The sequence below is a fragment of the Chinchilla lanigera genome, unplaced genomic scaffold, assembly GCF_000276665.1.
Source record: "Chinchilla lanigera isolate Chin_1 unplaced genomic scaffold, ChiLan1.0 scaffold00037, whole genome shotgun sequence".
NCBI classification, from domain to species: domain Eukaryota; kingdom Metazoa; phylum Chordata; class Mammalia; order Rodentia; family Chinchillidae; genus Chinchilla; species Chinchilla lanigera.
In genome coordinates this window covers 1,531,114-1,558,169 of record NW_004955438.1, presented here as the reverse complement: position 1 = coordinate 1,558,169, position 27,056 = coordinate 1,531,114, and the positions used below count along the sequence as shown (strand labels likewise).

At 41.8% G+C, this 27,056-nt stretch overlaps 2 protein-coding genes across 3 annotated transcripts in view; one reads left to right on the top strand and one right to left on the bottom strand.

The window, feature by feature from the left end:
* Slirp (SRA stem-loop interacting RNA binding protein) overlaps window positions 1–1,708 on the bottom strand; it is a 5,100-nt gene extending 3,392 nt beyond the window's left edge. The window contains exon 1 of the mRNA XM_005390211.2: window positions 1,561–1,708. Within this exon, the coding sequence (XP_005390268.1) occupies window positions 1,561–1,657 (97 nt within the window). The 5' untranslated portion in view covers window positions 1,658–1,708. The remainder of the gene's footprint in view (window positions 1–1,560) is intronic.
* Alkbh1 (alkB homolog 1, histone H2A dioxygenase) lies at window positions 1,687–27,056 on the top strand. Of its 2 annotated transcripts, none has more exons than XM_013517181.1 (6): window positions 1,687–1,944; window positions 4,481–4,589; window positions 11,096–11,225; window positions 22,201–22,291; window positions 24,841–25,034; window positions 25,943–27,056. In XM_013517181.1, exons 1-6 carry the CDS (start codon window positions 1,762–1,764, stop codon window positions 26,370–26,372), a joined length of 1,137 nt encoding a protein of 378 aa, XP_013372635.1. In that variant the 5' UTR covers window positions 1,687–1,761; the 3' UTR covers window positions 26,373–27,056. The 2 variants fall into 2 exon arrangements, with proteins under 2 accessions (XP_013372635.1, XP_005390269.1); XM_005390212.2 differs by having other exon boundaries at window positions 1,689–1,944; window positions 11,063–11,225.

Sequence of the window (27,056 nt, the reverse complement as noted above, 5' to 3'; positions counted from 1 at the left end):
ACAACGGACCATACCTGTGAGATCTGTTTACAGTTATATACTATAATACCAATTATACTTTATAATCTTAAGAAGAAAATTACATGATCTCTTTTCTTCTGAACTACAGCTGTAGTTTGCTGGTTTACATTTTCTATTACTGGTCTGTTTTTCCTAGTTCATCTAAACTGCATTCTAAACTGCTGATATGTGTTGTGAGTCCCACCCACCACTATAAGTTGTATAGAAACTACTATATTTACAATGTGTGTTACACAATAAGGCTTCAATATTGGATGAGTGAATAAGTAAAAGTCTGGTGTTGCTGGGAGGTGGTAGAACCCTTAAGAGGTGGGCCTCCTCTGTCTATCTCTCTTTCTGCTTCCCCATGATGGTGCTCCAACAGTCCACAGCAAAAGGACCAAATAACTAGGGATTGAAACCTCTGAAGCCGAGTTAAAATAAGAGGTGATCTTTACCTGAATATCCCCAAAAAGCGATCATAGATTTTTACATTGTAGTATGCAAACTCAAAACCCCAAATGACAAAAATCAAAGTTGGTAAAAGATTAGAGAATTACTCCAACACTATCTCCAAACGGCCTCTCCCATGAGCTCCCATTTAGTGACCAGGAAAATAACTACCATTCATTGAGTGCTCACACTCTGGCACAAATCTAAGACATTTATATATAAACTTGTCTAATACGTCCTCGATACTACAGTGTAGGTACATATTGACTATTCCTTTGGATAATTAAGTTGAGATACAGTTGTGAGCCCCTTTCCCATATTAGCTTCAGTTACTCAGGTTATACAACTATTAAATAGCTGAGGTGGTATTCTAACCCAGGAAGTCTGGCTTCGGAGTCAACTACTCAATTACTCTGTACAATCTCATGCAATTGCCTGACAGGGCCTCACATGCTTTACAAACTCAACACATTTCAACTTTACTCCTCACTTTCTCTCATGCAGCTTCGCCTAAATTCTAAACACAAATTCACCAACTGTAAAAAATCTGGAACTCATTCTAGACTTTCTCTCATACTGTACCCCTCCCTCCTCCAGCCATCAGGAAAAGCCGTGGGTTTTGTTTGAAAAACATAAGCAGATCTGACCCCTCTACCACTTCCTTAGTTCAGACCTTCATCTACGGGCTCGAATCCAGGGCCTTACACGATAGGCAACCGCTCTACTACTAAACTACCTCGCTAGGAGGTCCTCGTCCTTGAACTAAATGAAAATTACCTCTTATCTCGCCTCCATGTCTACAATTTGCCACTCTAACCCTTAAGCTCCACACTGCAGTCCCTTATAAATCGTAAGTCTCAAAATTCGCCAGTAATAAACCTTTCCACCAAATCACTCTAAGTTGTACGAAGCCGTGAATTAGTGCCCTAAAAGCTCAGGGGCATTCCCAAACAGTTCATTACAAACACAGTTTCTGTGTGATGGCTTGCTAAAGGGCAAATTCGGCTTTCTAATCCTGCCACTACGCTACGCGCTCTGCAGCAGCCAGAGGTTTTGCCTATTGCTTGGGCCCAGGGATTCCGCCCCTCCCACATCTTCATCACTCACTCGATTTCGCAGTCCAGGGAATTTTCCTGACAAAAGCAACCGGCCGGTTAACACTCGAACGCACCGCCATAGCACCCCTCGCTACGGAGGCTGCCATCTTTCGTCTGAAAGCCCTCGGTGACCTGAAGCGGTGACCCCGGAAGAACCTGCCGGATCCCTAGCGGAGGAATCTGCTTCCGGGTCAGAGGTCTAGGCAGCGGGATGGGGAAGATGGCTGCAGCTGTGAGCTCCGTAGCGACGCTGGCGACGGAGCCTGGGGAGGACGCCTTCCGGAAACTCTTCCGCTTCTACCGGCAGAGCCGTCCCGGGACAGCAGACCTAAGAGGGGTCATCGACTTCTCGACGGCCCACGCAGGCCGCAGCACGAGTCCTGGGACCCAAAAGGTACGGAAAAAGGCGCGGCGCGTGGCTCTCGAACTGCTCGCCTCGCGTGTTGGAGAGGCTTCCTCGCTGCCGAGCGATCCCCGTCCTTCCTGGGCGCGGAGCTGAACTGCGCACGAGCGTCACACTTCGCGGTAAAGCGCTGTGCTGCAAGTTTCTTCATGCTGCCATTCCCCGCCGCGATCTCAGACAAAACGCCTGGGAATTTGCTGGTTCATTCCTCCCTTTAACTACCCACGTACAGTTCTACGTTGTTTTGTGTAATACCCCATAAAACGTCTTCGTAGACGGTAAGGTACAGTCAAAAAAAAACCTGTAATCCCAGAACTGAGAGAGATTCAGCATTGGACAGTCTTAGTCCCATTTGTGCATAAAAGTAGTTCCAGACTTAACTGTACCTGTCAGCAAGAGGTCACTAAAAGATTCTGAGATAATCTTCCCAAGTTGAAAATAAATGTCAAAGTAGTATATGTAAAATCCAAACAGCGTTACTTATTTCTCCTTTCCCCCTGAAATTTTTTTTTTTTTTTTTTTACTTTTTGAGACAGGGCTCGCTATGCAGTTCAGGCTGGCCTTGGGCTCACTTTGTAGCCCAGGCTGGTCGAACTCACAACGATGCTCTTGCCTCAGCCTCCCGAGTGCTGGGATTACAGACGTGCGCTACCACGCCCGGCTCCCCCTGAAAATTAAGAAAGGGACCACAGTGGGGAATGGTGGCCCAGGGCCCACCTCAGCTGTAGTGCAGTTACATTTCTTTACATGGAGGACATGCAGTCTTTTAAAAGGCCCTTCATGTTGTCCACAGGTGTCTGGAAGAAACATTCTTCCCAAGGGATAGTATATCTCTCAGTAAAACTGTAATGCTGTAGTAACTGTGCTTGTCTAGAACTCAGCTTCTCTGCAACTTCATTTGAAATAGAAAGTAAGCATTGTGAGACTGCACCTTTGACTCAGGAATGCTTCAAAACCTCACTGAGCTGCATTTATATATATTTCACCATTGTGCGTACATTCTTTTTAGAACATAAGTCACCTGAGAACAGGACATCAAGTCCAACACAGTACCCAAAAAAATAGCACAGTGTGTGGAGTATGAAAGCTTTAGTGTTTAGTTCCTGAACTCAAAGCAGGTTAAAAGTAGCAAATTAGAAAAGTTGGTATCACAAGACAGTTGATTAAAGCAGTTGGGAAATGATGGCTAACAGTCTGGAAAAGGAAAAAGAAGAAAAATTCTTAAAAGTTCAGTGGTTTGGTTCAGTTTAGCATGTGATAGAATAGATTCATAAACACACCAGCTCTTGGGTGCTGCTTACTTATCATCAGTATTAATTGTGGCCTATTTAAGCAGTCATGAAAGGGGCTGGGGATTTAGCTCAGCGACAAAGCGCCTGCCTGGCAAGCGCAAGGTCGTGAGTTTGATTCTTGGTATCAGAAGAAAAACAAAACACAAAAAAGAAATCATGAAAAATGTTTTATCAACCCCAGCATACCTGGAAAACTCAGCTGATCAAGTTTCACAAGATTTCAGTTGTCACTTTATTATAAACACTGGTTGTACATCAGTTACTACTTGGTATTTTGTCTGGAAAGCTCCTTAATTAGAAGTTGGTAGGATAGAAGATATTTCTTTGGAAGAGAACACTTAATATACTTAAGGAAAGCCAGGGTCTAAGTTTATTATTCATGGAAGAATAATTTTTTTCTTAATGTCCCTAGCTTAATAACTGCATATTAGATGTCTTAATCCATGAGAGAAACCATCCATAAAGACCTCTGATATGTAGAAAAAACCTCATCGGCCCTAATATTTTATCTCTAAGTAACTACCAAAAACAAAATGCTAGTATTAACATTTCATCTAAAAAAGTAAAACTGTTATTACACTTCATGCAATTGGGGTTCCTGGTGCTTTATTGAAACTTTTTTCTTTTTGGTTAAAGCACTCTTTTCATTCTCATCCTGCCCAGCTTGCTGTTCCTCGTAGCTCTGTATAAACATTAACCGCATATAAGTACCTCAGAAGCAGTATATCAACCAGTGTAAATAGTATTGTGACTTGGGATATTCCAGTATACCTAATACCATTCATGAGCCTATTACCAAATATGGTCTCATAGAAAACAGTAGTATTGCCCAGGCATGGTGGCACACAGCACCTGGGAGACTGAGGCAGGAGGATCCCTTCAAGTTTGAGGCCAGCCTAGGCTACCTGATAAGTTCGGGCTGGCCTGCACTGCATAGTGAGACCCTGTCTCAAAAAAAGAAAACAGTAGTTGTGAAGGCCAAACCACCTTTTTGTTAATTTTCCTCTTATGACTTACTTTGTATAACTTCCTAATATTTGTTCATATATAAATGAAAAAACTATATCTCTAGGCAGTTAAATTACACATCTAAAGCTCCCAGATCAAAGAAGTGGCAGATCTAAGACTAAAATCCCCAACATAAGATGTACCAAAAATGTCTTGTGAGGTTGAGGTTCCCCAGGCTGACTTATAAAGTGTCTTTACCCTTCTGACTTGTGTTTCCTTCCTTTCAGGTGGTCAGATCTCAGCTAAGTGTGTCCTCTGTCAGTGAGCACAATGCACATCGAGCAGGACTTAGGCCAGTCAGCAAGTGGCAAGCCTATGGACTGGAAGGCTACCCTGGTGCGTACATCTCACCTCAGACAAGGTGGAACCATGCAGTCATTTCTCTGACTTAATAGGAGAGGCTGTGAACAATAGACAAAGGAGTAAAGTAAACATACAGGGCGAAAATTGTGCCCTATCCATTGATGTCCATTTAGTTAGCCCCAAAGTTTACAACAAGAATCAGCAGTGCCGGCCTCCTGGGTAGAAAGTGACACAACAAATTACATAACAAAGACATTGACTCTCAGCTCCCTACCCCAACTCTGAACATCACTCTACCAGGAGAACTGCTTTAAATAATAGAATAATTCATAATAATCACCCCAGCACATTCTCAAATGCAGAATAGCTTCAAATGTGTTACTATCAAAGCTAAACATTTTAAAAGAAAATTACAGTTAAGGAGATCAAAAGTCCTAATAGACTGAATATTTTATATTATTCACTTTATATTATTTACTTTTATATTTTATATTACTTTAGTTTTATTTTATTTACTATTTTATATTACAAATATTATATATTATTTACTTATATTATTTAGTGATGTTGGGTAGGTCATTTTGCAGGTAAAGGAATTAAGAGTGAATAATGTTAATTAGCATCTTTATTAGTCTCATGGGGCCATTGTAAGTTGATTATTACAAGCCATTTAGAAGATACAGAAATGCTTTATTTTGCCAAATAGTCTTAAGTCTACCATCCCATTTCTTTCTTTGCTTTGTTTTTTGCTTATGTTGTCCAGGGTGATCTCAAACTCTTGAGCTTTTGTCAAGCAGTCCTTCCACCTCAGCTTCCAAGTAGCTGAGACTAGGCACATGCAGGCATGACTGACTGTTTCTTCTGTAAAAGGCTTCATGTATTGTAGTTCCGTATGAAGTCATGAAAGGAACAGTTGAGTGAAAGCATCATTCTTTGTGAGTTCGGGTAAATGTAAAGCACACACCATCAGCAATGTTTTATGAACTTATTCTTCCTTGGGGACTATTCTCTAGCTCTCACCTCTAGCACCTGTTTTCGAGGCTGTGATTTTCATTGCTTTTGCTTTTGAGACAGGATCTCGCTGTGTAGACCAGGCTGGCCTTGAGCTCATTGTGTAGCACAGGCTGGCCTTAAACTCATGGCGATTCTTCTGCCGCAATCTCACCAGTGCTGGGATTATAGGTGTGCGCCACCACGCCCAGCAAGGCTATGGTTTTCTTTTTTTTTTTTGTTTTTCTCCGGTACCGGGAACCGAACTCACAACCTTGCGCTTGCCAGGCAGGCGCTTTTGCCACTGAGCTAAATCCCCAGCCCCAAGGCTATGGTTTTCTGTTACTGTAGGCCTTCTTCCATTACAAGTTTGTTCAAACTACAGTGTTACCTTACTTTGGTTTTGTATTTTCGAAACTGGTGTAACTTATTTGTGAGGTTTTCTAGGATTTCTTACTTTAAGCCACATCATTTGAGTTGGTGCCTCCTTTTGTGTTTAAGGAATTTTCCCATCTTCCCTCCCATTGTAAGTTACATTTAATAGAAGTGTAATGTCGTGCCAAGCGTGGTGGCACACACCTGTAATCCTAGTACTCTAGAGGTTGAGGTAAGAGGATCACTGAGTTCAAGGCCAGGCTGAACCACATCGTCAGACCCTGTCTCAAAAAAGCGAAACAAACAAACAAAAATGTAATACCTTTTTTTTTTTCTTTTGTCTTTTTGAGACAGGGTCTCACTGTGCAGTTCAGGCTGGCCTTGAGCTCACTTTGTAGCTCAGGGTGGCCTCAAACTCGCAAGAATCCTCCTGCCTCAGCCTCCGGAGTGCTGGGATTACAGGCGTGTGCCGCCACTCCCAGCATAAAAATGTAATATCCACAGTATGGGTGATAACAGTTGCCTTTTACTCTGAATTGATCAGAAGGGTTGTATTTACTTCTGGGACTCACTCTGAAGGAGGCTGAATATACCAAACCTGCTCTTACAAGACAGACCCGAAGGACAGTGGGTCTGGAAACCAGAAACTTACTGTAGAAATGAGATGATTTGGTGGGAAACATGACAACACCAAACATTTCCAAGGTGATCAGATGCAAGAAGGAGTGGGAAAGAGTAGAGTAGTGGTTAAGAGGTAGGTTTCAGTGCCAGGCTGCTTGGACTTAGACTGGTACTACCAGCTAGGAACTGACGTGGAGCCAGTTTTTTTCTTTTCTTTCTTTCTTTCATCACTTTTTTCGGTGATACTGGGGATTGAACCCAGGGGTGTTCTCTACCATTGAGCTACCTCCCTTTTTATTTTGCCCAATCTGTCTTCAAACTGAAGATCCTCCTGTCTCAGCCTCCCATGTAACTAGGATTGTGTATAAAGTATGTATAAAATAGTGCCCACTTCATAAGGTTATGTGAAGTTTCAATTTTTTTTTTTTGAAGTTTCAAGTTGAATATACATGCAGAATGCTTAGATCAGTGACTGGCACATAGTAAGCACTCAGTAAATATTAACTATAAAGCGTTAATAAGAACAATCACTGGTTTGGGGTTGCTGTAGGTGTCAGAAATCAAGATCAGTACGTGACAAAAGGAGGCAGACTTTTAACCTAAAGAAAAGAAAATAGCACTGCAGTTGTCTAAGATTCCTAAAGAGGAATTTGCTGTCTGTTCAAGCTTGCACTAGATCAGAAGTATTCTTCCTTTAATATGGTACTTTGGGGGCTATTAGAGTATTCTTTATTTTGTGAAATCATGATGCCAGCTGATGGTAGGCAGTGGAAGTATGTATTTGTCTATTTGTTCTGTGATACTTGGGATTGAACCCAGACCCTTTGTACTACATCCTCAACCCTTTAAAAATGTTTTATTTTGAGACGGGTTTTACTAAGCCATTAAATTTCCCAGGCTGTAATTAAAATTGTGATCCTGCCACAACATCCCAGAGATTACAGGCAAGTGTCACCTCTTTGTTTTTTAATGTCACTTAGTCCCCCAAATATTGACTCTCTTATCACCCTTACAAATTATTGGAGAGTTAACTGCTAAATGAAATGCAAAGTTAGGAACTCCTATTAGGTTCTACTTTTTGAAGACACTAGAAGGCATATAAGGAATCAGGTGATTAAACTAGATGGCTATTGGAATGAATTTCTACGACTGATCCATTAAAAATGTTGATTGTGGGCCGGGGATATGCTCAGCGGCACAGCACCTGCCTGGCTAGCGTGAGGTCGTGAGTTTGATTCCCAGTACCAAAAAAAATGTTTATTGCTCAAACTGTTAATGATTTTCTCTTTCTTTTATTGCTGCATTGGTGTATAGTCTGCCTAGGTAATGAAATCCACCAATAGCTTTCAATTTTTTTCTTAGTTGATAAAAATCTTTGCTATATGAGGTTGCCTTGGAACCAGCATGTAACAGACTTTGGTAATTAGACTTAGTTTGGAGTATATGCTATTGATAATAATAAATGGTAAAACAGAATTAATAACTGCAGTGACCACCCTGTCCTGAGTGAACATCTGTAAGGTATTTTTTTTCCCATATCTGCAAGAGTCTAGACGTACTAAAATTTTAAGTGCTCTTAGTACGATTTAGTACAGTGGAGAAATCTTTAGGTTATTTTCTATGTGTTTTTTGTCAGGTCAGCAGAAGTTCTTTTCTGCCAAACTTTAATCTCTTTGAAATTCTGGTAAACAGTTTTATTGGGAAAACAACCATGCTTAATTGTTTACTTATTATCTGTGGCTACTTTCCTGCTACACTTGAAGTGTTAAGTGCTAAAGAGAACAAATAACCCTCAGAGCCTGAAATACTTACTTTGTTGCTCTTGACAAAAAATGTATGCTGCCCTCATCCAGGCTAGAATCTGCACATAACTGCCTGCATTTAACTCAGAAATCCTTAAGTATTAGCGTTTTCATGATTTTAGTACCCATTTGCAAGGAGGACAGGGACATTACACTAATAGATGATTGCCTTTTGTGTAGTTTCGTTTATTTCTACTTGTTCTTCAGGATCCCTTCCCAGCCATTCTTTGTTTTGCTGAGATGGTCTTGCTTTTTACCTGATGACGGGAAACTGAGTCTAGCAGACACAGACCCCTTCAGCTTTCCGTGGTCTCACAGCACACAAGTGTTCTCATTCTCATCCTCTAGTCTTAGCAGGACAGTTCTTCTCACAGCCAGAACCTTCACCATCTTCTCCCTTTCCTTCTCCTTCTCCCTCTCCCTCTTTCCCTCTCTCTTTTTTCTTTCTCTCTTTCTCTCTCTCTTGCTGTCTTTCTCTTTTTCTTTCTTAAGACAGGGTCTCGCTCTGTAATTTAGGCTGGTCTTAAACTCAGTGTGTAGCTGAGGCTAGCCTCAAAGTCACAGCAGTCCTCCTGCCTCAGCCTCTCTAGTGCTGGGATTATGGGCGTGTGCCACCACACCTGGATTCTTCACCATCTTGAAGTCACATTTTATCTCTTTCAAGACCTTGCTCTGTTCCACTCTTCCATTTTCAGTCAATTATTCTTTACCTTCTCTTTTCACAACTTAGCATGCTTAGGCCTTGCAAATCCCCAAAAATCTTAAACTCTCTTAATTTGTGTTCCTGTATGACTGCTACTCCTCAGCCTTTGTTTTCCTTTATAGCCAGGCTTCTAAAAGGAATTACTTGTGTGATCTTCTACTGTACTGTCTCCAAGGACTTCAGTTTCTTCAGACTTTTCCATCTCTTTAATTCTTAACAAAATATCTGATATGTAATATGTGTTTTTTGATGAATAAATGAATCTTTACCATGAAGAGGATTCCATTTAAATACTTTGTTCATCTTTTACAGAGGAGAAAAATCAGGGTGTTTTACTGTCAAAGTCACAAAGTGCTAGGTGGGCATGGTGACGCACACCTGTAATCCCAGCACTAAGGAGATTGAGGCAGGAGGATCATTGTGAGTTCGAGGCCAACCTGGGCTACAAAGTGAGCTCAAGGGCAGGCTGAACTGTGGAGCAAGACCCTGTCTCAAAAAAAAGACAAAAAAAGTCACAAAGATCTGATACACATGGTATATAATTATCTGTATCATACCATACTTAAAAGATGAGTATAACGGCTTCCCTGTTATATCAGTCAAGGTTCAGTCCAGGAAGTAAACATCACCTTTTTTTTTTTAACTAATGATATAAAGAATTATTAGTCAAGTATTAGAAAACTCACCAGGGATTTAGCTCAGCAGCACAGCGCCTGCCTGGCAAGCATGAAGTCATGAGTTCGATTCCCAGTACCAAAAAAAAAAGTATTAGAAAACTCAGAAGGGAGCACTGAAGAATCGCAGAGGTAGCAGCTGTAGTAAAAGGCCACCATCCCTACAACTGAGAGTGAAAACAAGAGTTTGGGATTATTAAATTTAGCATCTTGGAAGAGGGGCCACATGGAGGTAAGATTTAGATTTCCTTTTTCTTTCTTTTCTGGCGGTGCTGAGGATTAAACCCTGGGCCTCACACATGGTAGGTAAAGCACTCTGACACTAGACTACATTGCCAGCTCCCAAGACTTCGAAATCTGAGGAAGGGACATAGTGAGGCTGGTTCTAATGTTATGCCAGACTACACCATTTACCCTCCAGTCATCCATTAGTGCCCCACGTGGGCACAGGTTCACAGGGAGCCAGCTGACAAAGAAAAAACTAAGTTTGAAGCTCCCAGCCTCACACTGTGAAGCCAAGTACAGAAGGATCAATCTGATGCCAAGAGACAAAAGAGATTAATAACGTGTTCATTAGATGCAGACTCTTAAATCTGTATTTTAGTTAAATTCAGTATAAGAGTTCAGCCTACTTTGCCTGTGGTAAATGAAATAAGGAGTTAGAGGTCTTGGGTGACCTTGTCTTGTTTTTTGTTTGGTTGTGACAGGATCTTGCTTTGTAGTTCAGGCTGGCCTCAAACTCACTAGGTAGCCCAACATCCTCCTGTCTTAGCCTCCTCTGGGTGCTGGGATTACAAGTATGTGCCACCACACCCCACTCTGGATTATTCTAAATGGTTGCACTTGTGAAAATGAGAGAGTGGACTTTTTACACTGAGTTCTGAAGGCTTGCTTTAGGGTAACACAGTTGACAGTTAACCTTGGGGAATGTTTGTTTCCCTGCAGAATAACCGAAAGATCCAGACATAACTGCATAAGTATAGGTATCTGATGTTCCTCAAAACTTACTGTCACTCACCCAGGTACAGTGCTCCTGCACACCTGTAATCCCAGCATTCTGGGAAACAGGGCGGAAGGGAAGTAAGCGCTAGCCCAGCCTGGCAACTTAGCCAGACTGTCTCGGAGTGCAGAAGGGCCCAGGATGTAACTCAATGTGAAGGCCTTGGGTTCAAGCCATGGTGTGGGGGGCAAGAAAAACCTTCCTAGCTTTTCATTAGTTTGAATCATGACCAAAGGATATGGGAAATAAATGACAGAATGCGAGTATAACAAAAAGAAATTATATGAATAACTGATGGAGAATTTCCTCCTCTCCTTTCTTCCCACTCATCTTTTGTATAGGATTTATTTTTATCCCAAACCCCTTCCTCCCAGGATATCAGTGGCACTGGGTGAAGCAGTGCCTTAAGTCCTACTCCCAGAAACCCAACGTGTGCAACCTGGACAAGCACATGACTGAAGCCGAGCCCCGAGACCTGTGGGGACAGAGCAAAGGGCTGCTGAGGTGAGTCTGAGCAGCGCGGGTGCTGATAGCTCGGGTCATTACTGACCTGAAGAAACGGTTCCACAGTGGTGAAGTAGAAATGGCTATCCTGGTTTTTCCACACACAATACAGTTTTTTCTTTCCCAGGGAATGTTTGGACAGATGCTTTGACAGTTATATTAAACTGAGATCCATTTTAAAGACTTGTTTATCATAGCTAAAATACTGAGCTCATCCACATTAATCATTAGATCCATTTTTTATTTAGCTCCAGCACTTTTTCTGCTTAAAGTGAGCTCTTTTGAAGGCTTGTGGTATCCTAGGAAAAAGTATCATTGCTAACTCTACTTCTCCTCTCTTACATGGAGTTGATGCTACCAGCTGTTTTATGGTAGATCCATCATTCCTCAGGGGAGAACAAGTGTTTGTACAGTATGTTCATGTTTCAACATTCCTTTCACAGTAATATCATAAACCTTAATGCTCTTAAACTAGACTGCATTTTCAAATAAGTTATTTTTCCTCCTTCTGATACTTACTGGGGGTCAGTCGCAGGTCAGACATGATGCTAGGCATTGGAAACAAAAGGCTTAATAGGAGATTCTCCCTGTACTCAGAAGCAAATAGTTTGTGGCAGAAATTCATTTTGTACAAGAATAATTACATTGGAGCTCAGACACTGTTATGATGGAGGTTAAAAAAATACTGTGAGAGCACAGAGGAGGAAATAATTCTTCCAGAGAGGGTAGCAGTGTCAGAGGAGAAGCAGCATTTTTTTAAATTGAGTCTATTAATCTCTTTTTCTCTGTCCATTTGAACTGATCTTTAAAACTGATTAGGGGTTTACCAGTCAGAAAAGCAGAAAGGCTGGTTAGGTACATGGGTCAGGGGTGGAGCACATGCGTAGTACTCATGAGCCCTGGGTTCAGTCCCCAGCACTGCAAGAAAGAGGAGAGAGAAGGGGGAAAATTAACCTGTAGAGAAAACAGCCTAAGCAGATGCAATAGTTAAGATAGAATAAGTTGTTCTGTGAGGTGGGAGCTCAGGGTGTGTGTTCATAAGTTTATGCAGCAGATCTTACTGAGTTTCTGATATGTGTTAGACACTGTGCTTAGGAAACTCTCAAAGACAGATAAGAAAGTTTCTATCCTTAAGAAATTTGTTGTTGGCTGGGCTTGGTGGCACAAGCCTGTAATCCCAGCACTCAGGAGGCTGAGGCAGGAGGATCTTTGCAAGTTCAAGGCCAGCCTGAACTGCATAGGGAGACCCTGTCTCAAAAAGACAAAAAAAAGAAAAAGAAATTTGCTTAGTCAAGAACAGAGGCATATAAACAGATAATCAAATACAACTTGGCAGGTACAGGTTTAGAGTGAATAGGACATCATGAGAATAGTCATTGGGTTGTGACTGGGTTGGGTTTAGATTTTGGGAAATGCCTCCTGGAAATTAGAGTAGGGGAGGGGAAATGTGAATCAGGAAAGGTGGATTAGAGAGGGTATGGAGGGTGAATCGTGATGGAGAGCACCAGTTCTGGAGTCACCTGAGTTCAGATCCTGGCTCTGCCACTTTCTGACTGTTTCAATGTGAGCGATTTTCTTAACCTTTCTGTCCCGCCTAACAATCCTTTCCTTACTGAATAATGTGGAGATTAAACAAGGTCATATATGAGAAGGCCTTAGGAGAGTGCCAGCTAACATCATTTTACCAACTCTCTGTCCTACAGAAACTGTCATGTTGATTCTGGCGAAGTAGTTTTTATTAAGTTAAAAGAGCACTAAGATTCAGTAGTTTCCCTTAAAGCCTTCTGAGGTTTGTAGGTAGAGTATAGGAAGGAACAACAAGATAAACTATACCCTTTAGCTTTTTGTAATACCTTCTCTAGAACTGAGAGCAAAGTAAAGTAAGATCATCATAAAATTAGTCAGAAAAGAGCTTATGGTTATTAAACCAAACTGCATTTTCAAGTAATTTATTTTTTCCCTTTCTGATATATGACTAGAAATCCCTGCTGTCTTCTGAGATAGCTCAGATGAATTTCCGTAATAAATCATCCTGTAGACAATGGTGAGATACTTTTTTTTTTTTTTTTTTTTTTTCTAATAAATTAGCAAAAGTAAAAAATGTGATGGCTATACCTTATGTTGTCAAAGGCTAGGAGAAATTGATATGCTTAGACACTGTGCTGGAAGCATTGAAAATCGATTAGGTCCTTAATTCTTGTTCTGTCACTGTGTGATATGTGTGACTTTCCTCACATGGGAAGTGAAGGTATTAAAATAAGCTATTCAAAGTGATTGTATTATTGTCACTCAGAGTCCTATGGACATTACATGTAGCCCTTACCACTTTCCCAGACTATCAGAGATTGAGAGGTTCTGTTGTTTTAAAAAGATTCCTCTGGAAGCCAGGGATGGTGACTCACATATGTAATCCAGCACTTGAGAGACTGAGGCAGGAAGATGACCATGAGTTCCATCCTGGGCTACATAGTGAGTTCAAGGTCAGCCTGAATTGCAAAGCGAGACTTTGTCTCAGAAACAAAAAAAAGGGCATAGAGGCTCATGCCTGTAATCCCAACACAGTGATTTATGCAGGGGGATCACATGCTCAAGCCCAGTATAACTAGTAAGTGGTAGAGCAAGGATTTGAACTTAGGCAGTTTAGCCACTTAAAGGGACCCTATCTCAAAAAAAAAGAAAATAGACTGAGATGTAGCCAGTGCAATGCTTAGGTTCAATCCTCAGTACTGCAGAGACAAAACCAAAATGAAAAATACCAAAAGGTGCATATTATGAATATCTACTGTAATGTCCTCCCACATTAAGAGGCAGGAACAAGAGGACCTCTAAGGATCCTCTCACTTTTAACTCGTAGTACTCTCTGGTTACTTTAAATAGGAAATAAATGAGGGCCTCTCAGATCTGTGTTCTGTTCAGCATTCAAAGTGAGTCTTGTAGCTAGAGTCTTACAAAGAGTACACAGATGGGATGCAAGCATTTTCCTTGCAGCCTTGTCTAGAACAGAAAGAATAATAGGAAACATTTTAAGAGTTTGTCCACAGGAGACCAGACTAATCAAGAGTGGTATATCCCAGCAATAGAATGCAGGCATTATAAAACCTTAAATCTGAGGCCAGGCGCGGTGGTGCACACCTACACAGGAGGATCATTGTGGAGTTCAAAACCAGCCTGGGCTACAAAGTGAGCTCAAGGCCAGCCTGAACTGCATAGCAAGACCCTGTCTCAAAAAGACAAAAAAACAAAACACATACGCCTTAAATCCGGTTGGGGATATAGCTCAGTGGCACAAGCGCCTACCTGGCAAGCACAAGGTCTTGAGTTCAATTTCTGATACAAAAAAAAAACCTTTAAATCCAGGCCAGGAATGATGTTGCACACCTGCAATCTCGGCACTCAGGAGGCAGGCAGGAGGATTGCTGCATGTTCACGGCCAACCTGGGCTACATAGTGAGTTCAAGGCCAGCTAGAGCTGCATAGTGAGACCATGTCTCAAAAAAATCTTAAATCTAGATGACCTGTTGCAAATATAGTAAGCTTTACAGTCAGAACAAATTCAGTCATTTCTCAAAATCTATCCCAGCCATGTTAGTCTAAGGCACCGTCCTATCTTTCCTAGAGAACACTGTACTGGCTTCCTGTCTCACCTCCTAGCGTCTGCTCTTATTCTCTTCAAGCAATTCTCAGTTCTCTACGTGGAATGTACAAATTTTTTGTCACTTTTCTCACAGCTTCCTGTCTGCTGTTCATTTTGGATGCAGACTGTCTGGAGTTACCGTACACTTCACAACTTCAAGGCATAGTCCCATACATGACGACCCACCTCCGACACCAGCCCCCACTTTGGGAGGGTCTCCAGGATAACTACGCCTGCATTTGGGGCAGACTCATGTAGGTTCAGTAATTCACTGGAACAATTCCCAGGACTCAGGAAAGCATATACTTATGATTACAGTTCTACTGTAAAGGATACAGTTAGGACCAGCCTAATGAAGACACAGGCGGCAAGGTCCTCTTTCCAATACAATCATGGCACATCACCCATCTAGCACATTAGTGTGTTCACCAACCAGTAATCCCTCCGAGGCCGTAGCATCCAGAATTTCCATTGGTGTTTCATTATTTAGGCATGATCAGCTGAATTATTAGCCACAGGGTTGACTTCAGTCTCCAGTCCCCGCCTATTTTGGAGGTACTTCTAATAGGACTTGTCTTAAAACCCCCGTCCTCTGCTCACATGATTGGTCTTTCTCGCATGACCAGCCTACATCCTGAGTCATCTGGTTAGCATGAACGCAGGAGTACGTGTAAAGATCTACCATGATTAACAGTGACACTCCTATCTTCAGGAAATCCCAAGGGTTTAAAGAATTCCTCCCATGAACCAGCGACAAAGGTCAATCAGATTCTTTGTTATACAACGCTGTTACATTTTTTAAAAATCTAAAATCTTTCTCACGGTCTACAAAACTTAGATGGTACCAAGCCCTGGCCACCTCACTAACCTCATTTCCTTTCATCTGTTTGGCCACGCCAGCCTGTAGTGCTGTAGAGCAAACACATCGGGCCTGCAAAGATGCCTTGTACAAGCTGTTCCTCTGCCTGCGAAGCTTTTCCCTGAGACCTGGGAAACTCTTCCCTTAGGTAGCCAGTAGCTTGCTTCCTTTACCCCTTTGTTCTGACACTATCCAATAAGAGGCTTTTCCTTAACATTAAATCAAAAATAGTCCCTCACTTCCCCTACTCTGTCCTCTGATTTTGTTTTTTTTATTCTTGAGTGCAAGGAACTTTTCAATAAATATTTGTGGAATTCATTGGTACTTTTGTACCTTTTGAATTTTGTAACATGTATTACCTATTCAAAAACCTTCTTAAAAGAATAAGACAAGGGAAAATGTATATTTAAGTAAAGTAGCTTAGCTTTATTAGTATATGACATGCTTGGTACCCATTTTTATATATGTAAAAGCTTTTTCTACTGATATCCTGCACGTGGAGAAGTAATCTTTTCCATTCCTTTAAGACTGGTGGGATTTTGGTTTTGTTTTGCAGTCCTGAGGATTGGACCCCGGGCCACATACATGCTTGGCAAGTGCTCTGCCAGTGAGCTACTTCTCCAGCCCTAAGACTTCATTTTGTAATGTTAGTGTAGCATTTTAGTGAATCAGGTCGTTTGACAGTTCCTTCTTCCATCTCATGCATCCCACATTCACCCTATCCCACTTGTAACATCCTGAAAATTTTGTAGCCTTGATGCCTGCCATAGTTCTTTCTAGAACATACTCAGTAAATAGTTTCAATTGTTGATATCCCTTCTTTATTAGTCCAGTAAAAATATGATGTAAAATTTGAGACAGTTCAAATGAAGACCATATACTAGCTTTGCTTCTTGTTTTTATTAATTTATTAAATAACATTTGTGTTTTAAAATATTTGGCGCTAGGACAGCTATGAAGAGGAATAGAACTCAGTCCCTGACTTTCAATTTCAGTATATGTACTGCTGAAGTGAGCACACCTGCCTTTCAAGAGGGAACTTAGTTAGCGAATTGATAATACCAAAGCGTATGTACTTGAATAAACAACATTACAAGATCCTGTGGGGCGTAGTAAGCAAAGATGCTTGATCATTTGATCAGGCCTCTGTTTTCTTATTAACCTAGAACAGGGAATAAGAACAAAACTGAGGGCTTAAGGTACATGGTAAAAGTTTACAACAGAAAAGCTGAAAGGTTTAATAATACTGAGTATTTTCAAGATGGCAAAAGAATGTTACCAGTTAGGGTAGGGGTATCCATTTGACAAGATTGAGTGTTTCATGTTGAAAAGGAAAAGGAAACTGGAAGCCCTCAAATACCGAAAGGGTAGGGTCTAGGGACAGGAAATTGCAGTTCAGATTCAGTGGAAATAAAAATAGGAAAGGAAGGAAGAAAGCAAGTTGTGGTCTCAGAGGGAAATAGAGCTGAGAACAAAATCCCCAACTGCCTCGACTTAAAGGTGGAGGGGCTTAATTTGGCTCACGGTTTGAGGGGTTCTGTCCGTGGCAGCTGGCTCCAAGGTAGAAGATAGCCTGGTAGGGAGGTGTAGTGGAGGAACGCTGCTCATCTTACTGCAGCCAGGAAGTAGGGAGCCAAGAAAAGTCAGTGACAAGAATATAACCTTATTCACCTTCTTTTGGACAAGTTGTCTTAAAGAGAAGAGCACACCCACTTCAATGAGTCCTCATTGTTTTATGCTTGAAAATGATCCAGGAGCGTGTTGAAGTTGGTCTTACAATGTGCAGATTCAAAGGGGAGTTTTTCAGATCCTATGGGATCCAAGAGACCCATAGGAATACAGGGGATTTCAAGGTAGTATAGTACGAAGATAAGAAATGCATACTCTTAGAGGCAAATGTTAATAATTGTTGCTACTTTGTTTCCAAAACATACAGTGGTAAGAATTAAAATCATGTTCTCAGAAGAGAATATGAAATAAGTGGAATCTTACACCTATGTGACTCTAAAATATTACACAAAGTTTTTGTATTTTTTCCCTCTCAATAACATAAACACTCAAAGATGACAGCTTTTCTTGCATAAAGTAAATTTTATTTGTTTGTTTTGGGTTGTTTGTTTTTTTTGTTTGTTTTTTTTTTTTGAGACAAGGTCTCACTATGCAGTTCAGGCTAGCCTGAGCTCACTTTGTAACCCAGGCTGGTCTCGGATTCACAATGATCCTCCTGCCTCAGCCTCCCAAGTGCTAGGGTTACTGGTGTGCGCCACCACACCTGGCTAAAGGAAGTTTTTAAATTAATAGGTTGTTGTTTTTTGTTTTTGTTTTTTTTTTTATGAGAACTGGTCTTAATGCATTTGAAAGTAAGACTCTGGCTTTTTTTTTTTTTTTTTTCCTGGTCTTTTTGAGGCGAGGTCTCGCTGTGCAGTTCAGGCTGGCCTTGAGCTCACTTTGTAGCCAGGCTGGTCTCAAACTTGAAACAATCCTCCTGCCTCAGCCTCCCGAGTGCTGGGATTACAGGCATGAACCACCACGCCCAGCTCTGGCTTCTTTTATATCCTTGCACCACTCTCCCTCTGTAATGTAAGGCAAAACTCAAAGCCTTTCTCACTGTGATACAGTTAAGGTAGAAGAGAAATGTTCTTTTGGTTTCTTTGAAAAAGAGCTAAATTGTAAGAGGTAAATTACACAGTGGTTCCACTCATGCTTCTTTATAGTTTGGATAATTTTTTATTGTTAATAATGGCATAAACTGCCATATATTATTGTGCATGCCTATAGTCCCAGCACTCAGGAGGCTGAGGCAAGAGGATCTCAAGATTGAGGCCAGCCTGGCCTACATAGCAAGTTCCAGGGTAGCCTAGACTATATGAGACCTTTTTTAAAAAAAATTTATTTTAAGAGATTATAAACCTGTATTGACTCTAAGATATGCCCTGTTCTTAAAGAATATTAGATTGAATTTTTTGATGGAAAAGCTGTTTGTTGGTACCATGTCAGATTTCTAAAATATAAGACCTTTCGAATTACTTAAATCTTCATTATTATTATCTCTATGGTTGAGATAGTCTGGTTTTGACATAGTATGGGTTCTTCATCAAAAATAGAATGATCTAGGGCTGAGGATGTAGGTTAGCGGTAGATTGCTTGCCTAGCATGTGCAAGGCCTTTGGTTCAATACCCAGTATCACAGAGGAAGTAAGAATAAAATGATCTGTTGTTGAGCTAGAAAGAGATAGAAAGTGTTTTGTTTTGTTTTCATTTTGGCTAGGGTAGGTGGCCTCAGAGTGTTGTCCCTGGACCAGTAGTGTCAGCATCCTTTAGGAACTTGTTTAAAAATACAGATTCTTAGGCTCCACCTCAAACCTCTTTAATCAGAATTTGTAGATGCAGACCCAGCCAGCAGAATTTTAATAAGCCCTATAGATGTTTGCAATCCACAGTAAAGGTTTAGAACCACTAGGCCAGTGATCACAAACCTCGTAGAGCCTCAGTGTAACTAACAGCCAGCTGTAGCGCATGTGCCATCCATCCACCACCACTGCCCTGGGTGCAGAAGGGTTCTGTAGAAGGAAGCTGTGGCTCCTCTGTCGCCTGTGTAAAACTCAGGACATGGTGTGTTCTGAGTCCTGGACTACAGTATTCACACTAGTGACTTCAGCCTTCCCTTTGAAAGCACTCCGGTATCCATAAAATTGTCATCCTTTGCAGCAGCATTTCACCCTGAGATTGATTACCTTTAAATAAAAGAATTGGGTACAAAACTTTCCATTAACCCCAAAATCCGCACGTCCAGAAATAAGAAGTATTTCAAGCTGCTGTGGAGGAGAACATCAAGGAGTTTGTACCTTTAGCTGAATAAACATTGGTGGAACTCAGATTGTATGAATAACTGCATTGCCATATTTTTTTCTTAGTTGTTACACAGAGGGATATTAAATAACACATGGATATTATCCCTGTTGGAACTGTTTGGATTAGGTAGTGGCAGTCACTGGCCAGGCCTTACATATCTTTTTATCTAAATTCAGTCAACTGTCTCCGTTAAGTTGCGGTCCCCAAGACCCCACCCAAGTTCAATGATTGTCTGAGAGGACTCATGCACCTCAGCATACAGCTGCGCTCACAGTTAAGATGTACTACAGTGAACACATGGACGGCAGAATCAGTAAAGGGAAAAGGCCCATGGAGCGAAAGTCCAGGGAAAATCAGGTGCAGGCTTCAGTTACACGGAGCGTGCTTAATCCTCCCAGCAGTGAGTGGTGACCAAATCTGGGAAGTGTCTGCCAGAGAAATTCAGTGCCCAGGTTTTCACCAGGGTCTGGTCATCGAGGCAACCTTTTCTGACACATAAATCCTGGCACTAGAAGGAAGGCAGGCGTTCAGTGTGAGCCATGGTATGTGTGCACAGTTGAGCCACTCTTAACAGTTCAGGGAACTGTGCGAGCCTCCCAGACCCAGGCTGCAGGTGCTGCTCAAGGGTCTTCCTCATAAGGATAGCAGCTAGGTGTGCTTTTATCTCTTGTCCACACACCTGTCCTAAACAAACAGTGTGTGTGTGTTCCATTCCTTTTATCTACTGGTCTTGATGTCTGTCTGTCGTGATGTCCTTAGAATGTGAGTTCAGTGAGAACAGATAGCATCTACTCTGTACTCCTCGGCAGACACCAGGATGAGTGCCACTTGCAGTGCGGGCCTCCAGGAAATCCTGCACTTCTGCGCTTGGTGTGCAACCCTGCTGCTACTGCGTCACTGTTTAAGTGCTGCCCATTCTCATGTCGCATGCAAGTCCCAACGTATCATGAAGCCTTAACTGATTAGACACCTAACTTTGAGCTCCCCTTTTTGTTAATTCTGGTAACATTGAAAGTCTGTGTGCGTCACCTTAATACTACACTTCACTCCAGCTGGGCGTGGTGGCGCACACCTGTAATCCCAGCACTCAGGAGGCTGAGGCAGGAGGATCTTTGCAAGCTCGAGGCCAGTCTGGGCTACAAAGTGAGCTCAAGGCCAGCCTGAGTGCATAGCGAGACCCTGTCTCAAAAAGACAAAAAAATAAATAAGTAAACTTCACTCCAATGCTAAAGTACTGCCTTGAGTCCAGGCATGGTGGCACACTCCCTCCCAGCACGTGGGAGGCTGAGGCAGGAGGATCACAGGTTTAAACCAGTCTAAACAACTTAAGCAATTTAGCTAGACCATCTCAAAATAAAATGAACAGGGCTGAGGATGTAGTCCTGCCCTAGAGTGCTTACCTAACATGCACAAGGTCTTGCTTCAATCCCTAGTACCACAAAAATAATTTTTACCCAGGCCTGGGCGCATAGTGAGTTCAAGGCTGGCCAGCCTGAACTACTTAGCAAGACCTTGTCTCAAACAGATGCATAAATAAATAAGTAAATTTGATTAATGTTGTAAATTTTATAGAGAAAAAGTAAGTAAAATTAACACTCAGATTTTAGACATGAGCCAGTCATCCTCTTTAGAAGGATACTAGTTAATCCCGTAGATTAAATTATTGATAATGAAATTGCAGAAAGGCCGTCTCTCTTTTTACAGAGACCTGCTGTGATTTGAACAGTGGAAGAAGAGAAAGCAGCACATCATTGGAGTGGTGCCTTAGTTGTTAGGTGAGCCTCAGTTATCTAAGCCGTGTTACGCAGGGTTGAGGAAGTCATGTTCAACCAGTTAGTTTTGACTGTGTACTATATTTGCCAAACTTTTCCCCCAGCCTGCAGTTCTGGGAAACCACCGTCATTCTAGATGTAGTGATAGCTGTGATTAATCATGCCCCACTTTCAGCAAATGAAATTGAAAATATTGTTAGCTGTGTTTTCTTCTTTTTTTTTTTGTCTCTTTGAGACAGGGTCTCACTGTGCAGTTCAGGCTGGCCTTGAGCTCACTTTGTAGCCTAGGCTGGTCTCGAACTCGCAACCATCCTCCTGTCTCAGCCTCCCAAGTGCTGCGATTACAGGCGTGCGCCACTGCGCCCGGCTGTATTTTCCATTGACCATAATGCTCTCCGTCTCATTTCCCCTTAACAGGTAAAGACATTTCTGTGGTCACATTTTTCCCTGTTACTCTTTTATCATTGTTGAGATACCAGAGACCTGTCACTTAAGCTTGATCCCATTCCGCAGAGGATTTGGAACTAAAGACTTGAAAATTAGAGATGGGGCCAGATGTGGTGGTGCATGCCGGTAGTTCCAGAACTCAGGACCCTGAGCAGGAGGATCACTGTGAGTTGGAGGCCAGCCTGGGCTACATAGTGAGACCCTATCTCCACAAAAAAAAAAAGAAAAGAAGATTAGAAATGCTAAGACATACTGTAACTGTATTCTCAATCAACTCAATTTTCTGTTCACTTTCCCTCCCAAGCTTTGGCTAATAACTTATACTAAATTTAGACTTCAGGGACCATAAAAGGGCTGTTGCTGCTATTTAAGATGAATGAATGTATCCTCTATTGTTGCCAATGTTTGCAGGTGTAAAGAATTGAATAAACGGAGACCCCGAAGTTTACTAGAGAAACTGCGCTGGGTGACCTTAGGCTACCATTATAACTGGGATAGTAAGGTATTTCATTGTCTTAATTTATTTGTTTTCCATTTATATGGTTTTGGGGCACACATAGTTGGTTTCTTTTTTTTTTTTTCCTGTGTGTGGTCAAGCTTAAAGTATCATCATAGCAAAGACTACGTGAAAGGATCTCTATTCTGCTTTAAAAGCTCTCTTCAGGTATCTCAAAAGGAATAAATAGTTTATCAGGAGAAAATTGTGTTTTCGTATACCTTGGAGTTACATAGTCACCAGTGCTTTCTCAAAGTCCATGCCAGAGATGCAGATTTCTGCTTACTGCTTTCAAGAGCAATTTTCAATTATCTTTATTTTCAGTATTGTTTCAGTTGTTGAATAGTTTTTTTTTTTTCCCACATGTTATCTGCTTGGAATAAAAGAAGCCTTGTGTACCTACAGTATTCTTAGAGTGTACTGTCAGGATGGGAATGGTGGTACACACCTGTAATTCCACACAGGAGGCTGAAACAGGAGGGTCACTGTGAGTTCAAGGCCAGCCTGGATTTCATAGTGAAACCCTGTCTCAAAAACCAGAAAGAGAAAAAATTTTCAAGATCCAGTAAGCATTGCCTGCCAGAAGATGTCAGGTAAATCTCTGGCCAGGAGACGGGTAGGAACGAATTTCCTGTAATTGAGAAAGTTTTCTTGAGCTACGGTGTCTTCCTTCTTGTCTGCTGTGCTTCAGAGATGCATCCTTTGTCACTAGCAGCGTAGTGCTCCTTATCTCAGTGAGATGTTTGCAGCCGGTGGGAGAACTAATTCTAAGAATAAACTGGTCTTGAACTCACTCTGTAGCCCAGGCTGGGCTAGAACTCAGGGCAGTCCTCCTGCCTCAGCCTCCCAAACCCTCCTGGGATTACAGGAATGCACCACCACGCCTGGCCAAAAATTCTGAATAATCAGAGAAAAGTAAAAATTGAGGAAGGAGTTGGACAAAATACAGTATGCTGCCATTTTTTTAAAAAAAGTAATTCATAGATGATTTGGATAGAGTAGAAAGGCCAAAAAGCTAATTACTTCATCATAGCAGAAGCTGTCTAGAGTTCGAATGGCTACCTGGACAGGTCAGTCATCCCAAGGGACTGAAGTTGAAAATGCTAGAGGAAACCTGTTCTGAGAACTACATAGGATCTCTCCTTATTTGCAGTTCACTAAAAGGAGAAAATTGGGGCTGAGGATTTAGCTCAGCGGCACAGCGCCTGCCCGGCAAGCGCGAGGTTGTGAGTTCGATTCCCAGTACCAGAAAAGAAAAAAACCAAAAAACAAAACAAAAGGAGAAAATTTTACATAAGTCTTCCTTGCACCTGAATTTAAAGCTCACTTTTGCCAGAGTAAGGCCCTTCTTTTCAGAGCTGTGGCTTTGTTGTTCCAGCTAGACTATATCAGGATAAGGCCAGGCGTGGTGGCACACGCCTGTAAGCCTGTAATCCCAGCCCTCAGGAGGCTGAGGCAGTAGGATCCTTGTGAGCTCAAGGCCAGCCTGAACTGCATAGCGAGACCCTGTCTCAAAAAGACAAAGGGAGAATGTGTGGAGCTACTCCAAGCACACACAGCCAAGTAACCCTAGACTCACCTGTGTAGGAAGCTGTAAATGAACGTCATAAGCATAACTTATTCTAGAAATTGTGTGCAGCAAGATCTTTTAGAGTGTGAGAACCTTTGTTTATTTGGTTGGGGAGGTGGCCCTTGTAACCCTTAGATGATAAAACAAGCATTTTAGAGAAATAAGTGCGGAAATACTTCCATTTTAGGGTCCTACCTTAACCACGATAAAAGTTAGACTTAATTCAGATGTTCTGACGGGTTGACCTGTGAAATTGGCATTAAGACGTGATGCAGGCTGGCTGTAGTATTGGAGCTGCCATTTTAACAAACTTATTTTAGGATAGTTTAAATTTACAAAAGAGTTGATAAGATAGTTGTAAGTTTACAGAAAAGTTGCTAAGATAGTATCCAGTCATCATCCCCCCCCATTAACATCTGCGATTAGTGTGGTACCTTTGTCTCGATGAATGAACCAGTAGTAATATATCAGTATAATAGTAAAGTCCATACTTCATCAGATATCCTTGGTTTTTAAGCACATAAACTTCTGTTCTAGAACCTCATCCAGAATACGACATTTAGTGGTCATATTTCCTTAGGTCTCTCAACAGTAGCCATTTTGATTAAGTGCACCAGAAAGTGTTACAGTGATTGCTTCATGTATAGGCTGCACACAGTGTGAATTTATGCACAGCGTGGTGCTTGTCATTCAGTAGGTGCTCAATATTTTGAATAGTTCATTATTAGGTTACTGAATGCCCTAAGAATAGATGGATGGGGCTCTAGGTATAAATCAAGGGTCGAATGCTTGCTTGGTATGCATGAGGCCCTGTGTTTAATTCTCAACATTGGAAAAGAGGGGAGATGGGTAGACAGTGCTACTGGTGTGTTAATGTTATTTTGTAAGTTAGAGGATTTTAAAGTGGTAGTTATTCATATGCCCTAGTTTCCTATGTTCCTGAGATCATTGTTTATTTTTCTTATTTTTCCGACTTTTATCAAAGAAATACTCAGCAGATCATTATACACCTTTCCCTTCTGACCTGGCTTTCCTCTCAGAGCAAGTAGCTGCTGCCTGTGGGTTTCAGGGCTTCCGAGCTGAAGCAGGCATCCTGAATTACTACCGCTTAGACTCCACACTGGGCATCCATGTAGACAGATCTGAACTCGATCACTCCAGACCCCTGCTGTCATTCAGGTAAGTTAGTTCCAGGGATTCCGGATTGCTTTTTATTATTTGATTCTTTTTTCCAATGCATTTTTAAGCTTAAAATAAATAAAGACATTAATTTTCTTAAATGGCTTTCTAATCTTTCACCTCTTGGCACATTACAGTGTATCATAAAGTAAAATTTATCCATTTAAGACTTTTAACTCTTCCAAGAGCAGTAGCCAAACACTGTTTCTATGTAAGAAACGCGAGTCCCGGGTTTGTAATGAAAGAGTTGTTAGCACCCTGGAGAACAGAAAGGTGGAAAGCCCTGGAGCAGAGTGAGCAACCTTTTGGGACGAAATGAAGAAGAAAACACAAAAGCCTGAAGGCTTTCCTCTCTTTGTCTCCCTGAATATCAGTTTCAGTTTATGCAAAGTGCTGTGCCAGTATCTCTAGAAAGAAAGTACCCTTTTTAGGGGCTGGGGATTTAGCTCAGCGGCAGAGCGCCTGCCTGGCAAAGCGCCTCGCAAGCACAAGGTCACGAGTTCAATTCCTGTACCGGAAGAAAAACGAAAGTACCCTTTTTAATTTTGCCTTTATCTTTAAAGGAATAATGTTCATAGTGGAAAAATTAGACAATTTTATTGGAAGATTGAAATTTTAAAAGATATATCAATGAAGCTTATGTAGACAGTGTTAAAACTCAGTTCTTTATTTGCTTATTTACTTCATCAAGTTTCACTCTGCAGCCAGTCTGCGGGTTGTCATACTTGTAGCTAGCAGGTCATAGATTGGTCACTCAGAGACATAGAAAAGAAAGAACTTGGCCAAGTTTTAAAATGAGGGTTTTGAAGCAATAAATACCAAGCTGAAATTACAAAATAATGCAGTTGGCAGCTTTCATAACTGTGGTTCATAACAAAAGTCATCTGTTTTTACTTACTTTTTTGTAGCTTCGGACAGTCTGCCATCTTTCTCCTGGGTGGCCTCAAAAGAGATGAGACTCCTACAGCCATGTTTATGCACAGCGGGGACATTATGGTAATGTCAGGCTTCAGCCGCCTGTTGAACCATGCTGTTCCTCGAGTCCTTCCAAATCCCGAGGGAGAAGGCCTGCCTCACTGCCTGGAAACACCACTCCCAGCTGTCCTCCCCAAAGACGCCGTGGTAGAGCCGTGTTCTGTGGAGGATTGGCAGGTGTGTGCCAGCTACTTGAGGACTGCTCGTGTTAACATGACTGTGCGACAGGTCCTGGCCAAAGGCCAGGACTTCCCTTTGGAACCCATGGAGGATAATAAAGGAGATGTCACCACAGAAGATTTCTGCCATCTGGATGACCAGGATAACCAAGTAAAACGGGCCAGATTAAACCTCGACAGCTAAGATTTGGGGATCCCCTTTTTTGACTCAGGCAGGTCTTCTCGCCCTGTGGACCCTCAGAACAACGTGAGCCCAAAACAGATAGGGAGGAGTGCGTCATGGTCACACCGTGCCTGGGGAGCCTGTCCTAGAGACTGAACTGGTGACACTTGGCTCAGAGAAGTGTTTGACACGGGCCTGTCCTGTCTGGGTCATTGGAATAGTGTGTGATCGTTCCAAGGAGGCAGGACGCAGCCCTCTTAGCCTCTGCCGTTACATCTGAGGGAGGTAGGTGGGCTTTTACGTGTGTGGGGTCTAAATACCTCAGATTTTATGAACGGCAAAATGAATGTTACCACCCCAGCCCCTCACTGCCGCTGGCAACTTGTGGTAAAATTGTGATTCTATGAAGCAGCCATTAAAATCAGCTCGCCATCATCATCAGATTCTTTTCTCCTTTCTTGCATCTTCTGTGGCTCTACAGATGAACTCTATGCACATGACGACAACAAAACTGGAAATCTTGTTGCCTAGAAGAAAATTAATCACAGCCATTATTTTTGCCTAAAGATATGAAAACTGAAGAAAGAAAAAAATAAAACTCCCTGTTGGCTTTTCAATGCAGTTTTAATTGTTGGACTAAAAATGTCCACAGGGTGTCCTGTTACTGTTTTCTCCATGAATAAACTTACTTGGTTTTAAATTAAA